This window comes from Erpetoichthys calabaricus, chromosome 2 (genome assembly GCF_900747795.2).
Source record: "Erpetoichthys calabaricus chromosome 2, fErpCal1.3, whole genome shotgun sequence".
In the NCBI taxonomy this organism is placed as follows: domain Eukaryota; kingdom Metazoa; phylum Chordata; class Cladistia; order Polypteriformes; family Polypteridae; genus Erpetoichthys; species Erpetoichthys calabaricus.
The window spans coordinates 107,378,488-107,392,707 of record NC_041395.2 but is presented as its reverse complement, the minus strand read 5'-3'; the positions used below and the strand labels follow the sequence as shown (position 1 = coordinate 107,392,707).

The 14,220-nt window shown below is 39.2% G+C and overlaps 1 protein-coding gene across 1 annotated transcript; it reads left to right on the top strand.

The window, feature by feature from the left end:
- The first annotated feature begins 1,323 nt into the window (after positions 1-1,323).
- On the top strand, positions 1,324-14,220 carry LOC114645321 (protein FAM180A). The gene is made up of 3 exons (XM_028793187.2): positions 1,324-1,527; positions 8,286-8,380; positions 12,124-14,220. The coding sequence occupies exons 1-3, from the start codon at positions 1,398-1,400 to the stop codon at positions 12,457-12,459; spliced, it is 561 nt and encodes a 186-aa protein (XP_028649020.2). The 5' UTR covers positions 1,324-1,397; the 3' UTR covers positions 12,460-14,220.

Sequence of the window (14,220 nt, the reverse complement as noted above, 5' to 3'; positions counted from 1 at the left end):
GGAGGAAACCGGAGCGCCCGGAGGAAACCCACGCAGACACGGGGAGAACATGCAAACTAGGTTAATATGTATACTTTAAAAGTTAGTTAGATGTAATTAATATATATTTTAAATGCATGCCATGCAATACCCAAAAAACAAGTACGTTAGAAATTCTCAGAAGTTATAAACTTTTGCAGAGTTGGAAACTCCAGACAACTTTCAATAAATTGTAACATAATAGCAGAAAATCCCAAAACACCAAATTTATGATATCCTTGGTATGGTCGTTTTGCTACAGTTGTTAGAATTTCTAACTATTGTAGAGAGTAGCATGTCTGCTTTCTCTTTGACCTCAGTGGCCCTCCTTGCCTTTCTGTGTTTTCTTAGTTTTTCTCTGGTCCTGTCTTGGGTTTGAAGTACTTGCTGTGGAATTACAGAGCTCCGCTACCTCCCATTTCTGCCTTGTTACCTGGGACTATCCCTTAACCTTCATTAGCAGGTAAATAAAAGATCCAGTTTTTCCCCTAGATATAGGGGATATAGAATTCCAGGCTCCCTGATGATGCCTCCTATGATGTCTTCCTACACAGTGTAAAGCTGTTATTCTTCATTAGCACCTCTCTCCGGCCAAATGCTCACGCCACCTTCTTTTGACCAGTTTATTTACAATGTCTTCCTGAATTGACCTCTCTTTGGTGCTGGCCCTTGATGATTATCTTTTGGTGATATTTAGAAGGGCAAGAACACCAGTCTAGTAGACTGTTCCTTTACCCTCATAAGCCAAATTGCTCTTTTATTTTTCACCCCCCCCCCCCAAAAGAGAAGGTTAGGAATCATGGGTTTGGTGTAACAAATTATAACCTAATATTGTAAAGTTGTGAAATCCTGATTTGAAAAATTCTAATTAAATAACTAAGCATTGTAAATATTTCTGTGAACATTAAGTACTGAAAATGTAAATTTTCCACAGGTTTTCACTACCATTCTTTTTCTGGGTTTGTTATTTGTATGTGTGTTAGAAGTGAGTAGGCTTTTAATTTATACAGAAAGGGTGCTTCTTGGGGTGACTGTTACATAAAAGCCTGCAAGTGAAAGTGGACCCCAGCACTATTCCACTTTAGTTACTGTCAAGAATTTTCTCCTCCTACAACACAGTGTTTACTAAAATCCATTTAGAACTGGAAGGAAGCATAATTCAGGCTGCCTATTTATAAACATCTCATTTGAGATGAAGTAGCACCACCAACAGGTCAGAATCTAGAAGAATAACTTTAACATTACAAAAGCAAAGCAGCATGCATTGCATCTGGAGAAGTGTATGGAACTCTTGGCAGTCAAGAGTTTGGCTCCGTCAGGATGTTTCCATTATCTCTTCCTGGATACTTCTCAGGAATGTAGGTCATAAACAGAAACATATGTACGTGGCAAAATATGACCGGGGAATACCATTGATCAAGAGAATGGCAGCCACCAGTGTATTTCTTTCTATATGTCTAGGACTTGGCGTAGTTTTTGGCGGCTTCACGGTGATCAACATGGATACAGGTGAGTGTTACCAAGTGAAAAGGGTATCTTGGATGGACATGGTAGTCAGTGAGGACAGTCTGTAATGTTTTCAGTTCCTTAGACATCCACTTGTTTACTTGGACAGTAGAGTTTCACATCTGCTAACTGTCTTTCTGTAGCTATTTTTTAATGCAACTACATAAACATGTTTTTATGCTTGTAGGTAAACTTGATATTTAAGCACATTATGTGCATACCCAGAAATCTTCAATAGGTAAGCTGAGGCATCAAGAAAACTAGTGCAATTATTTTAGGTTGTAAGATCATTACAAGATATGACACAGTTCATCAAGATTTTATTTTTTGAAAGCTTTGTTTTATGGATTAGGATTCATAAGGAATTGACTATCATTTGTGAAGCATTTTGTGTCATTATAAAACTAAAGCCAAATGAGTTTGTAAATGATCACCTGCTCTTAAAAAGTGAATTTGTACGATTCTGTCCATTCTTCAATAGTCTTGTATATTTTGAAAAATATTGATCATGTTTGCAGTGTTAAAACTGTAGAGGGTGATGGAGAATAAGCACTAAAAAAGTTTAGAGTCTGGAGCCCCACCAGGTTAAGTAGATTTATTTTTTTTTTTAGCCTAGTAAATTAAGTCACTAGGCTTATTTTTCTCCCTAGGGGAAAACTAAGAATTGTAACTTTGTTTTGAACCCAGAGGGACATCAATTGTAATGCTATTCATGCTTAACTGGCTTGTACTGAAAGTGATTTCTCAATATTATAATGGTTGGGAATCTGTATGAATCTAAATTAAATTCTGGCTAATATACATATATGTAACAGACATGGATGGCAGAGAATTCATGCTTAGAAATTTAGTTAGCTCCTAGTATGAGTACTTGTAAGCTTACAATGGCAGGGGACTTAATTGTGTATTTAAATTCAGACTTGCGTTACCAGCAGCTGAAACTATAACCTCTAAAACTGTGGTAGTAATTACACAATTTATTAACGACCATAATGTCTCTGAATCATAGATTTCTATAAAAAATTTTAATACATTTTCTTTCTTTTCATCAGAGCATCATAGTTATTGAAGAATTGGCTATTTTTTTTTTTCCGTAGTAACTTATTTCCCTCTATCAAAAGTTACAAATACAAGTCAGTTACCTCCCAACCTTGCTCCTCATATGTCAGAGCTAAATCATTATTGCCCAAAAGCTCATGTTACAACCGGTAGCTAAACTAACTAATGCTAGATGATGAGGGCTTTATTATTTCCATACAATAATATCCATCTTACTAACTGAAGGTTGTAAACCGGATATGGACGCAGGGCGCTGGGCACATCGAGGCGCACGCGCACTGCTGCCCACCACAGAGCAAAAAAAGAAACGAGAGGATTCGAAGGTTGTATTACAGTACGGAAACCCAAGAGGTCCTTGCGAAAGGAGTCACGGCTCAAACCAACTGTGACAACACGCGTGCCTACAACGCGCTTGCGAAAGGAGTCACGGCCCAAACCAAAGAAAACACAGAAACGAGACTACGACCTGTGAACTACACCTGGGGTAAAGCGTGCACGCCAGGTTGTACAGCCGCCCGGACGCGACTGCCCACACCACCGCATATACCTTCCATGATATGTCTTCACGCAGCGGCTTCCCACCGAGGCGCATATTGCTCTGTGGCGCTCGCCCCACAGTCAGACGCAGCGGCTTCTCGGAGTCAGTAGGTGGCCCCCAAACAACACAACCTGTTCAAGCAGTCGGTGTCAGCGAAGGCAACAGACTCACGTCTCCACAAATCAAAACCGCTTTAGTACAGATATGCTTATTGGATCAAATGACATTTCCCCAGACGCACCCGCCCTCCATGATATGTCATCCATCCACATATCGGACAGCACAGAAACTGATTGCCATTCTAGGATTTCCGATTCGCTGGCGAATCGCGGGGTTACTAGTTTTCATATAGGCCGATACTTACCCAGTGATTCTTAGTAAATGATTTAATGTGGAACAATGAATATAGCTTTAAAAGGATCTTGATTGTTGCATATTTCACAAAAAAATAAATTGCAGACTAGAAGGCATTCAGAGCTGATTGATGAGATATGTAGAAGTGAGCAAAAGAATGGGCAAGATCTTCAAATGAGGCACTCCATAGAAAAAGATTACCTCTTCAGTCAGAATTGAATCTTTTGACTACAAAAGAAACAGCAACATATTTTAAAATATCATCTTAACAGAAAACACACAAAAACAGATTTAAAAAATACTTCCAAGTCTTTATATTCCACACAAAGTAGGGAAGGCAAGGTTCAAGTTAAGGACAAATTTGATAAAATATCAATATCACAACTTTGAGGCTCTGTGCATGATCAGTAAACATGTGAGACTCCTTGAAATTTCAGATACCATTAACTTGTAAAGCAGAATACCTGCAGACCTGGAATGCTATTCAGTGGAATTTTGTAAAGTACATTCACCTCAGTTAATGTCATAATGAAAATAAAGTTCTACTAAAAACATTGCGCCAACTGTCAATTACTGTTTTTCCAAAGAAAAATAACTACTTGTTTCAGTGTGCATCATATAGAAAAGTTTCACTTCTGATTAATATTTTAGCTAAGAAAATAGAGGATGTGCTTCCCTGTGTTATACCAAGTGATCAAACGGTTTATTAAAGACAAACCCTTTGTATCCAACCTTCAGTGCTTGTGAAATATACAGTGCCTAACAATGTGTGGACAAAGACACATTTTTTTTGTTGATTTAATCCTCTGCTTTACAGTTTAAAATTACCAATCAAACAATTCAGACATGATTAAAGTACACATTACAGACTTCAACTTAAGCTTAGTGACTCCATTCACAGTGATTAACGCCATAAGTCATGACCATACCAGTCACCGCCCCTCAACCCAAATATATATACCTGTATACAGTGCCTTCCATAATTTCTGGGACCAAGATTAATTTTTCCTTGATTTACACCTCTGCTGCACAGTTTAAAATTAGAAATCAAAGAATTCAGATGGGATTAAAGTGCGCATTGCATACTTTAAGATTATTTGCATACATTTAGGTCAAACCATGTAGAAATGATAACCTGTTTTATGCATGGTCTCAAACTGTCAGTGCACCATAATGTTTGGGACAATGTACTATATATGTATATTTGGGTTGAGGGGTGATAAATGGGATAGCCATAGCTTATGGTGTACATCACTGACATGCTCTTCACTCTGTTCACTGACCCCTTGCACCCTGTAAATGGAGTCACTGGTCCTGGGGGGATTTCACTGTGACTAGCCTAAAAATGCTTATTAATGTAATTGGTAATACAATTGTGGGGCATAAAGAGATAAGTGATACATTCAAAGAGTACTATATCCCCTTATATTCCTCTCAGAGCAAAGAAGAAGAAACACAAACTAAGTAATTCTATGATAAAATACAAATACCACAGCTCAATATTTCTAAGTGCAGCAGAACTCGAAACACCACTGACGTTTAAAGGCACAGTGTGCTATAAACTTGCTCCAAAGCGGAAAAGCAGCAGGCCATGATGGCTACTCAGTTGAGGTTTATAAAAAAAAATTCAATCTAGTTGGCCCCTTTGTTAACGTTTATAAAAGCTAAAGAAAGCAAAATCTTACCCCAAACATTCTGCAACGCGTTGATAACTTTTTGCAAAGAAAAAAATAAGACTTACTACAATGTGCTTCATATAGACCAATTTCACTCCTGAATATCAATGTTAAGTTACTAGCAAAAGTCCTAGCTAGAAGGATTGAGAAAGTTCTTCCCTCAGTAAAATCGAAAGATCACACTGGATTTATTAAAGGCAGACACTTGGCCTCAAACCTTTGGTGTCTATTTAATGTAATATGCTTTCCCACAAATTCTGATATCTTTAGATACAGAAAAAGCTTTCGATAGAGTTGAATGGGATTATCTATACACCACACTGCACAGGTTCAGTTTTGGCCCTGAAATATCTTCATGGATCAAATTGATCTATACTTGTCCAGATGCCTCGTCCACACAAACTGCAAATACCCTAGCATAAAACAAGGTACTGGAATGGGGTGCCCAATATCACCTCTGCTTTTTGTGTTAGCCATTGAACCATTGGCTAGTCACATCCAGAAGAAACCAGAGATAAAGAGGACTGTCAGGGAAGAACTTGAATATAAAATATGACTATTTGCAGACAATTTGGTGCTCTATGTACCAAACACACAGTCATCTATACCATTAGTCTAGTCTATGAATTATTATTATTATTATTATTATTATAGTCTGAAAGGAGAATTTCATAAGACTTCTGGATTGAAAATTAAAATAAATAAACGTGTGCTCTTCCCAGGGAGCTCCCTAGCACATCATACTAGATTAGATTGCTATTTGTTTCTAATATCAAAACAGTTTAAATATCCAGGGATAACAGTCACAAGTAAATACAAAGATCTCTTCCAATTCAATTTTGTAAAAACCATTGATAAGATTAAACAAGATGTTAACAGAAGGCCCATCCTCCATCTCACCTCACCATGTTAGATTAATTTGGTTAAAAACACCCTCCCTAAGATGTTATATCTATTTCAGAGAATCCCATATACATATGTTGTTTTTTAAATAATTAGATTCAATTATAAAATCATTCATCTGGTATTTAAAATGGCTCACATTTAAAAGATGATTCTAGAAAGATCTAAAGCAGAAGGCATCCTGGCACTACTTAACTTTCAGTTTTACTATTGGGCAGCAAATATACACACAATAAAATCCTCAAAGTTTGCAGAAATTCATGAATCCACATTGGCCTGACTTGCGATGGAAATTAAATCCGACTCTAAATCTTCCTTATTACTGTTGATTAGTGAATTTCACCAAAACATTTTTCACAGCAAATATATTTTAAAGATCCTAAGAAATGGTAGGAAAATGGAATGCAGTTATCCCAGCCTGTGAGCATTGCCATTGGGGAATACACTAAATTAACAACATTTTGCATAAAAATCTTAACATACTACTCAGTTATCCAAAGAATATGCACTCTTAATTCTATATGCACCAAGTATTCCAGATTTAAATCAAGACTCAAGAGTCAAGACTCATTCTGTGTCATTCTGAGGGTTAAGACTAATTGAATACTCTGTGACTTATCTGCACTTGTGTGTGATTTAATAATCCAAGACCCTCTATTAAATACCACCACACTTTCGACCATGAGTATCACTCTTGTTCTTTGGTTATTTTTTCCTTTGCTGTAATTACAGGCTGACTAATCCTTAATGACTTTTAATGTAGTCTTGAATACCCAAGAAGTCCTTCATATTCACCAACTGCAGCTACTGCTTTAAGAATTGCCCCTAATTTTTGTTTCAATATGATGGCAAGGGAGCCTAAAGTGGGGTATAAGGTGGTGAAACCTATACAGATGCAGGAAGAAGACTCACTGTCATGCTGCCTTTAAAATTATTATAGCACTTTCAGGTCATTTTCAGTACACATACAACTAAACTGATATACAGGAACATAACAAGATATCAGCATATTAGCAATAATTATGGGATTTGGCTGCCTTTTTAAAGCAATTCCAGTCATATTCTGGCTCCCAGTGCACTTCCACCCAACACTGATTTCAGCTAACTGAGTTCATCCATCCATCCATCCATTTTCCAACCCGCTGAATCCGAACACAGGGTCACGGGGGTCTGCTGGAGCCAATCCCAGCCAACACAGGGCACAAGGCAGGGAACCAATCCCAGGCAGGGTGCCAACCCACCGCAGCTAACTGAGTTCATGAATAGTGAAATTATTTTTTGACACTTTAGTAGGAATTCTAATCTTAAGAGAAATTATTTTCCATTCGGCTGCTTTGGTATAAAGGGAAATGTAAGAGGGACAAATTTAGAAGTGAGTTCAATTAAAGGAGTCTCAATTAAAAGTGTCGCTGAAAATGTGATACCATCTTGTGTGCTGAAATGCTTTTCCACATTTTAAGATGTTGGGAATAAAAAGCACAATGCATGGACATTCTGAAGATTTAGTCTTTATTTTTTTTTTTTGTTCTTTATTTCGCCTTATACAATTTCTTGTATTAGGAATTTGTTAGTTTTCACATACCCCTTGGGGTCAGAGCGCAGGGTCAGCCATTGTACAGCGCCCCGGAGCAATTACAGGTCAAGGGCCCAGCAGAGTAGGATCTCTTTTGGCAGTGACGGGGATTCGAACCGGCAACCTTCGGGATACCAGCGCAGATCCTTAGCCTCAGAGCCACCACTCCGCCCCATGATGAAGTGAATCAAAAGAAATCGAGTAATTTGCAGGAAATTCTCATGAGGAATTGAGAACAACAAAACCTTTTAAAAGTTGTGGTTCTTAAAGATCAAATGGGCACCTTCATGTGGCCAAAGCATGTTGGACTGTGACCCCCATCACTAGGTGACCTCAGCATGGATCTTAACCTGGCAGATCAATGAACCTTTATGGCTTGTAAATGTCTTTGGGTAAATAAATAAATGAAGGAGCCCCCTTGCTGGGGCGAATTGCTCTGTTCTTTCTCTGTGGAAGTCCACCCTTATTTTGAACAGCACTTTATAGCATCAGAGAATGCTCTAATGCTTTACATATATTTTTTAAAAGTGCAGTACGAGCAGGTAAAGTGACCTGCTTAGGATCACTCAGCGAGTCAAAGGAAAGGATTGAAGTTTATAGTCCAGTGCTTTGACATGTAGACCACTCTCGGTAATAATGGCCACAATTCTGTTCACAGGGCCCACTGAAATCTTCTCTCTCGGGAAAAGCAGAGACATTGAGAGCACCTTGGTGTTTCACAAAGATGCAAGTGACGCCCGCTTGATGTTTGAGGTACTGCTCTGTGTGTATGAGAAGCTGCTGTTGTCCGTGCTCTGCATAGTGCATATTCACCTATCCATCCATTTACTAATCCTGGTTAGTCCAGATTTAGGGTCATGGAGGGGAGGTACCCTAACCCAAAAATAAACCACCTGCCTCCTTATTTTTCTCTGCCTCCCCCTCTACTATCACTGTTTATCACAGAAGGGGGCTCATTTCCATGATTAAGTTATTTTCATTTGCACATACAGAACTATTAACCTCTGGCAACCTGTCTGAAGTTGTGAATATAAATACAGTACTGATGTCAAGCATGGACTTCTTGAAATCACCGTGAAGTTATCAGAATAAGGCTGATCTGATTGCTGATATTAAATCAATGGCCGCATTATAAACAATCCTAGCGTTGCCTCCCGGGTTTGACTCCCCTGCCTGGTCATTGACTTCACTTGACACTGAGCCCATGGCTGGTTCCTTCTTTCTGCTGCTGTTGAGACACAAAACATGTCCAAGTAAGGTAAAATAAAAAAGAAACCACAGAAATGAAATTTTGATGTGAAAAGAAAAAGCATAAAAATATGTGTGAATGTGACAGCTGCCACATCCACCTGCATAAACTGGATTAAAAGGGTACTGAAAATGGATGGATCTTCTAAAGAAAATGTGCTTATGTATGTTCCCTATGATCACAGCCCAAAGTAGTGATGAGTGAAACAACAGAGCTTTGTATTGTGTACAGCTTTGCTAAATTGATTGCAATTGCAAAATTGTAAACACGGTATAAATAATTTTTTATGCTTTTTAAAGTTTTATTTGAGTTGGAAAGAAAGTACTGCGGTGGGTTGGCACCCTGCCCGGGATTGGTTCCTGCCTTGTGCCCTGTGTTGGCTGGGATTGCCTCCGGTAGACCCCCATGACCCTGTGTTCGGATTCAGCGGGTTGGAAAATGGATGGGTGTAAGTAAGGAGTAGTTAGCTGGTGTGGACAGTAGGGGGCGCTCCAGCTCCACAGACACAAGTTAAAAGGGCAAAGAGGTTTTTAATTCGTGTCCACCCTGGGACTGCTTCCGCTCTTCCACCCTCGTAGTCTGCAAGAACTTCCAGGTGAGGTGGAATTCCCAAGACGTAGGAATTCCTCAATCCTGCAGCTCCCTCTGGTGGCCCCCACAGAACCCAAAAGGGCTGTCCTCTGAGACTACAATACCCGGCATGCCCTGCGGGCACCCATGTAGGAATCTGAGACTGGGCCATCTAGCGTCCTGGGGGGTGATAAAGTTCTGTATATATTGTCTTCTGCTGTCCTTCCATCCTGAAGTTTCTTTCACACTGGGTAATGAAGGCAACCTACAGCACAACAGAAAACCTCATTATAGTCTGTGGTTCCTGTTCTGTGTTTTGTGAAAGTTTGACTTGCTGCATATTTTAGGTAAACCACCAAATGAGAAGAGTTCCACTAGCCGTTATATAGCAACTTTCCTGTTTCTTAATTGCTGCAGATCAGGCTGAGTGTTTGCCTGCTCCAAGTGCCATGAAAGAATTTACCAAGTATCTCTTTGGGATGTCTACCACCAAGATTGTCAATTTAGTTGTGGAAGCAAGCATTGTAGTACCAGAAAAACTACAACACACATTTAATGGCTCTTAATGAAAATCTTTACACATGACAGGAAATGACACAGGTGATTTCTTTACTAAAGAAATAAATATTAACACTAAATGAGGGGTAGACACATAAATAATTCATGCTCCCAGAAAGGGAATAAACACATTCCTGTGTCAATGGCGTGAATGTTGCTGGTTGCAAGGTGCTATAGTATCCTCAACCTTAGCCAAGGTCATGCACCATCTAACAGTCCAAAGTTGGCACTGGCGCGTCACAGTAAAAACAGATACAATAATTTTCCGACTGCCAATGTGTTTAATAAACAATTCTAATTTACCATTCCACAATCATTACATGTGCTCAATGACTTCATTCAGGGGTGTCATCAGGATTTGCAAATATCATTGTATTAGCCCCCTCTCTGATTTTCCCACACAGTCGGATTACTTAGAGAAAAAAATCGAAGAGCTTCCCTCTTGAAGTACTGCGATCGTCTGTCCAATATGTAAAATCAAAGATTGCAAGGAGTGGTGTGACCCCTTTTTTTGATCATCTAAGTAATATATATAATCAATGTGTGGTGAGGGAAATTAGTGCTTTGTGCTTCGCAGCAGTCTATCTATCCATCCATTATCCAACCCGCTGAATCAGAACACAGGGTCACGGGGGTCTGCTGGAGCCAATCCCAGCCAACACAGGGCACAAGGCAGGAAACAAACCCCGGGCAGGGTGCCAGCCCACCGCAGGGCACACACACCAAGCACACACTAGGGACAATTTACAATCGCCAAAGCACCTAACCTGCATGTCTTTGGACTGTGGGAGGAAACCGGAGTACCCGGAGGAAACCCACGCAGACACGGGAAGAACATGCAAACTCCATGCAGGGAGGACCCGGGAAGCGAACCCGGGTCTCCTAACTGAGAGGCAGCAGCGATATCACTGCGCCACCCCGCATCTAATACAAAAATCGAAGAGCAGGTTGGTTTATCATTCCTTGAAGTTTTGCGATTGTCTATCCGATATATTAAATTGATGTCCGGGTTGGGAATCCCCCTTGAATTTTTGCGGTCATCTATCCAATTTATAAAATCCATGTGCAAGGCCCTCATTTATAAAACTGTGTTATTTTGACTGTGAAAATACACGTACGCCAAAAAGCAGGAAATTGCGTACACCAAAAATATCTGATGTATAAAACGTGCACATTTCCAAGCAATTCAACCTTTATAAATCACAATCATCTTGTAAATGTGTGTTTGTGAAGGCACCTCAAACCCCGCTCAGTTCCACCCTGAAACAACAATGCTAGTCAACCTCGTACATATGCAATCAGGATGCTACAGACCCTCATTGGCTGGATGAGCACCCTCCCACATGACCCATCCACTAGTGTGAGACAGACGTTCTTGTCTCTAAATTAGAGGAATGCAAAGAAACTTTATTTGGCGGCCTAAGTGTGGGTGTCGGCAACAAGTGCAAATATGTTAAATGGCATCATGTTACTCCTGCTGTAAATGTTGTCAGCTTCTTTCGTACCATGCCTGAAATAAATAAATAAATCTCTCTATTATAATAGAAAATTCCTGGGATGAGACATGACTTTTTCAGATAGATACTTTCATGTCCCATGAGACAAGACTTTTTGTCAAGAGATTTAACCATGCTCGGGGCCGGAAAAAAAAGACAAAGAGTAGATGACAAAGTAGAATGTTGTAAAGAATTCAAAAATGTTGGCGCAATACACATGCAGAGCGGGTTAGAGATAATGAAAGTACTAAAATTCGAAAGTCTCAAAAAATGATAGTAAAGATCGCATTAGCGCAGAAAACTGAAATTATTACTCGGTGAAATAACGTGACCTGTTAGCCTGTTCTCTGAGAAGGGACAACAGGTAGTCTAAACTGACGGAAAAAAAACGTTCTTTAGTGCAAATACTTAGCATTGGTCCATTTAAAGGGAACTAAAATACTGTCTGTGCATCATATTCATTGCATTTGAGCTTTAATATGTTAGTCATGTCAATGTAAAGTATAACAACAGCTCAGTGATAGGAATTATAATGTGTGCGAGTCATCATTTACTTTTAATGTAGGCCTTCAAGAATGTCACTTTTAGGTTGATGTTTGTTCTGCTGTTGTCCCAACTGACAGTTCCTGCTGGGCGGCCTCAAGATTGATGCCAATCACGTCATCTCGCTGCAGGATGAGGAGCTGGCATCTATGGAGCGTGGTCGATCCTTCACTGCACTCATGAATGACTACGTGCCAAAGAGCCAAGCTGCCCTCCAGGATTTGGGGATGGAGGTGAGTCTCGAGGTGTTCCCCCTGAATATGCACAAATTTGAGCAGCTGCTACTGGGAACTGTCTACTCTGCCTACCAGCTACACTTGAGCCACACGGAGGAGGAGAAGCAGGCCTGGGTGGGCATCTTTGTCCAACTGGCGAATGCAACTCTTCTGGACTTAAAAAGGAAATCTCCACACTGAGCTGGAGAATAATGGCAGAATCCTTAGCATTGCGCCATTTATTGTCCTTTAGCTTGCCTATAGCAGGGTTATGAGTTTCTTCCTGGATGTCTGTCAAAAAATTGTCAACTCAGACTGGAGCCTCATTGCAATCATATTAATTTTCTCCTTTCACTAATAGATTAGTGAACTGCCCCTTGGACCAAGATGCAATGTGGTGGATGATTTTGTATCGGGTGCCATTTACCAAAGGGTGTACTCTGTTTATCTTATTTCAATTGTTATTTTGTCTATATTTTTAAGATGCCAAATGTAAAAACACTATATTTACAGAATGTAACAATGTCTTTTTTCAGATGTTTGTTTTTTTGCCTGCCAGAATGGTAAAGATCAAGCGTATGTGAAAAATCACACACTTAAATAGCCAATAGGCAAATAACTAGCTTATACAACAAATACTTGCTTATATGTCAAATATCTATTTTATATAATAAATGTCACACTTTATGTGACCAATTGTATCTCAAATGCGTAAGTTGTCTTGGATAAAGGAGTCAGCCAATTAAATATTAATAATAGGGATGTCATCAGATATCCAGGTTACCTTCAGTCGACACGGCAAATATCAACCTTAAATGTAAAAAAAAGTCTGAATTAGCATAAGCGAACCTAATTTGGGATATTCATAAGAAATGTAACAATTTATTTCATGAGGTAGAAATACATAATAAACAAGAATGGTTTCATCAAATATTTGACATATTAATGTGTTTTTCAATTTAAATGTTTAAAGTCTAAGTATTCTCAATTCTAATAGATTTTGTCAGATTTCACCCTCCAATAGAAGTCTATAGAGCAATAGATCCCTAGTAAAGGATAAAAAAAAAATTCATAATCACAGACATTAATAATTTAAAATGATCCCCCACATGCTTATATTTGAAAATTGTCATTATTAACCTTCTGGGAGTGGCTCTTAGAGGGCTGGGACCACCGGTAAAGAATATCAGAAATATTATATTCATGATCAGCAACCTCAAAATAGCATAAAACGGCACTCCACGTGCCTATATTATTGATTACCATTTTTTCAATTATTTTGTGAAAAGGAATAACTTTGTGCCCTCGTATTTTATCGAGCCCCTGGGGTACATTAATGGGGCATGCACAACTTCAAGTCCATCTGGTCAGTTTTGCTGAAGAAAACTATTGGCTTACTCTTCATCATAAGGGTGTAATTTTCTGCACAGAATATGGCCTAAAATGGCCTAAAATATTAGGAGTTTTCGGGTCTAGAGGGCAAAAATGGAGGGAACCCTAAAAAGCTTGACCGGTTACATAATTAGTCATTGAGGCAAGTTGAACAGTATATATGTGTGAGGGTTTTCTTTACTGGTGAGTCTGGAGGTGCCAGACAAAAGAACTGCAGGGATTTCAAAGCATTCAAAAGTAATTCTTGTAATCACAATACAGGTTAAATCCTGTTATAGTGAATACCAAAGTAATAAAATTTTCAGAATAACGAATACTTTTTGTGGGCCCAGACAAACATTCAAAGAGCATCATGTTAAACAAATCTTGTTTTAACGAAATGTAAATCTCAGTATTATGAAAGTTTTTCCGAACAAAAATGGCCATCAAAGATAATAATGCGATGCAAAAAATACTTAATCCTGCTCCTATACTTTCTGCTCCGTGTCTCGGTAGCCCTGCACCAGGTTGTCTCAAAGAGAGAGACAGTCTGTTGTGAAATTTCCAGTCTCCAGCAGTCTGGGGCAGGCT

Excerpts from the sequence above, each read along its gene's own strand:
- LOC114645321 (XM_028793187.2), top strand. The coding sequence starts at position 1,398 with ATGTACGTGGCAAAATATGACCGGGGAATACCATTGATCAAGAGAATG. Across the intron at positions 1,528-8,285 it reads GGTGATCAACATGGATACAG|GGCCCACTGAAATCTTCTCT; the intron begins GTGAGTGTTACC and ends TTCTGTTCACAG. Across the intron at positions 8,381-12,123 it reads ACGCCCGCTTGATGTTTGAG|TTCCTGCTGGGCGGCCTCAA; the intron begins GTACTGCTCTGT and ends CCCAACTGACAG.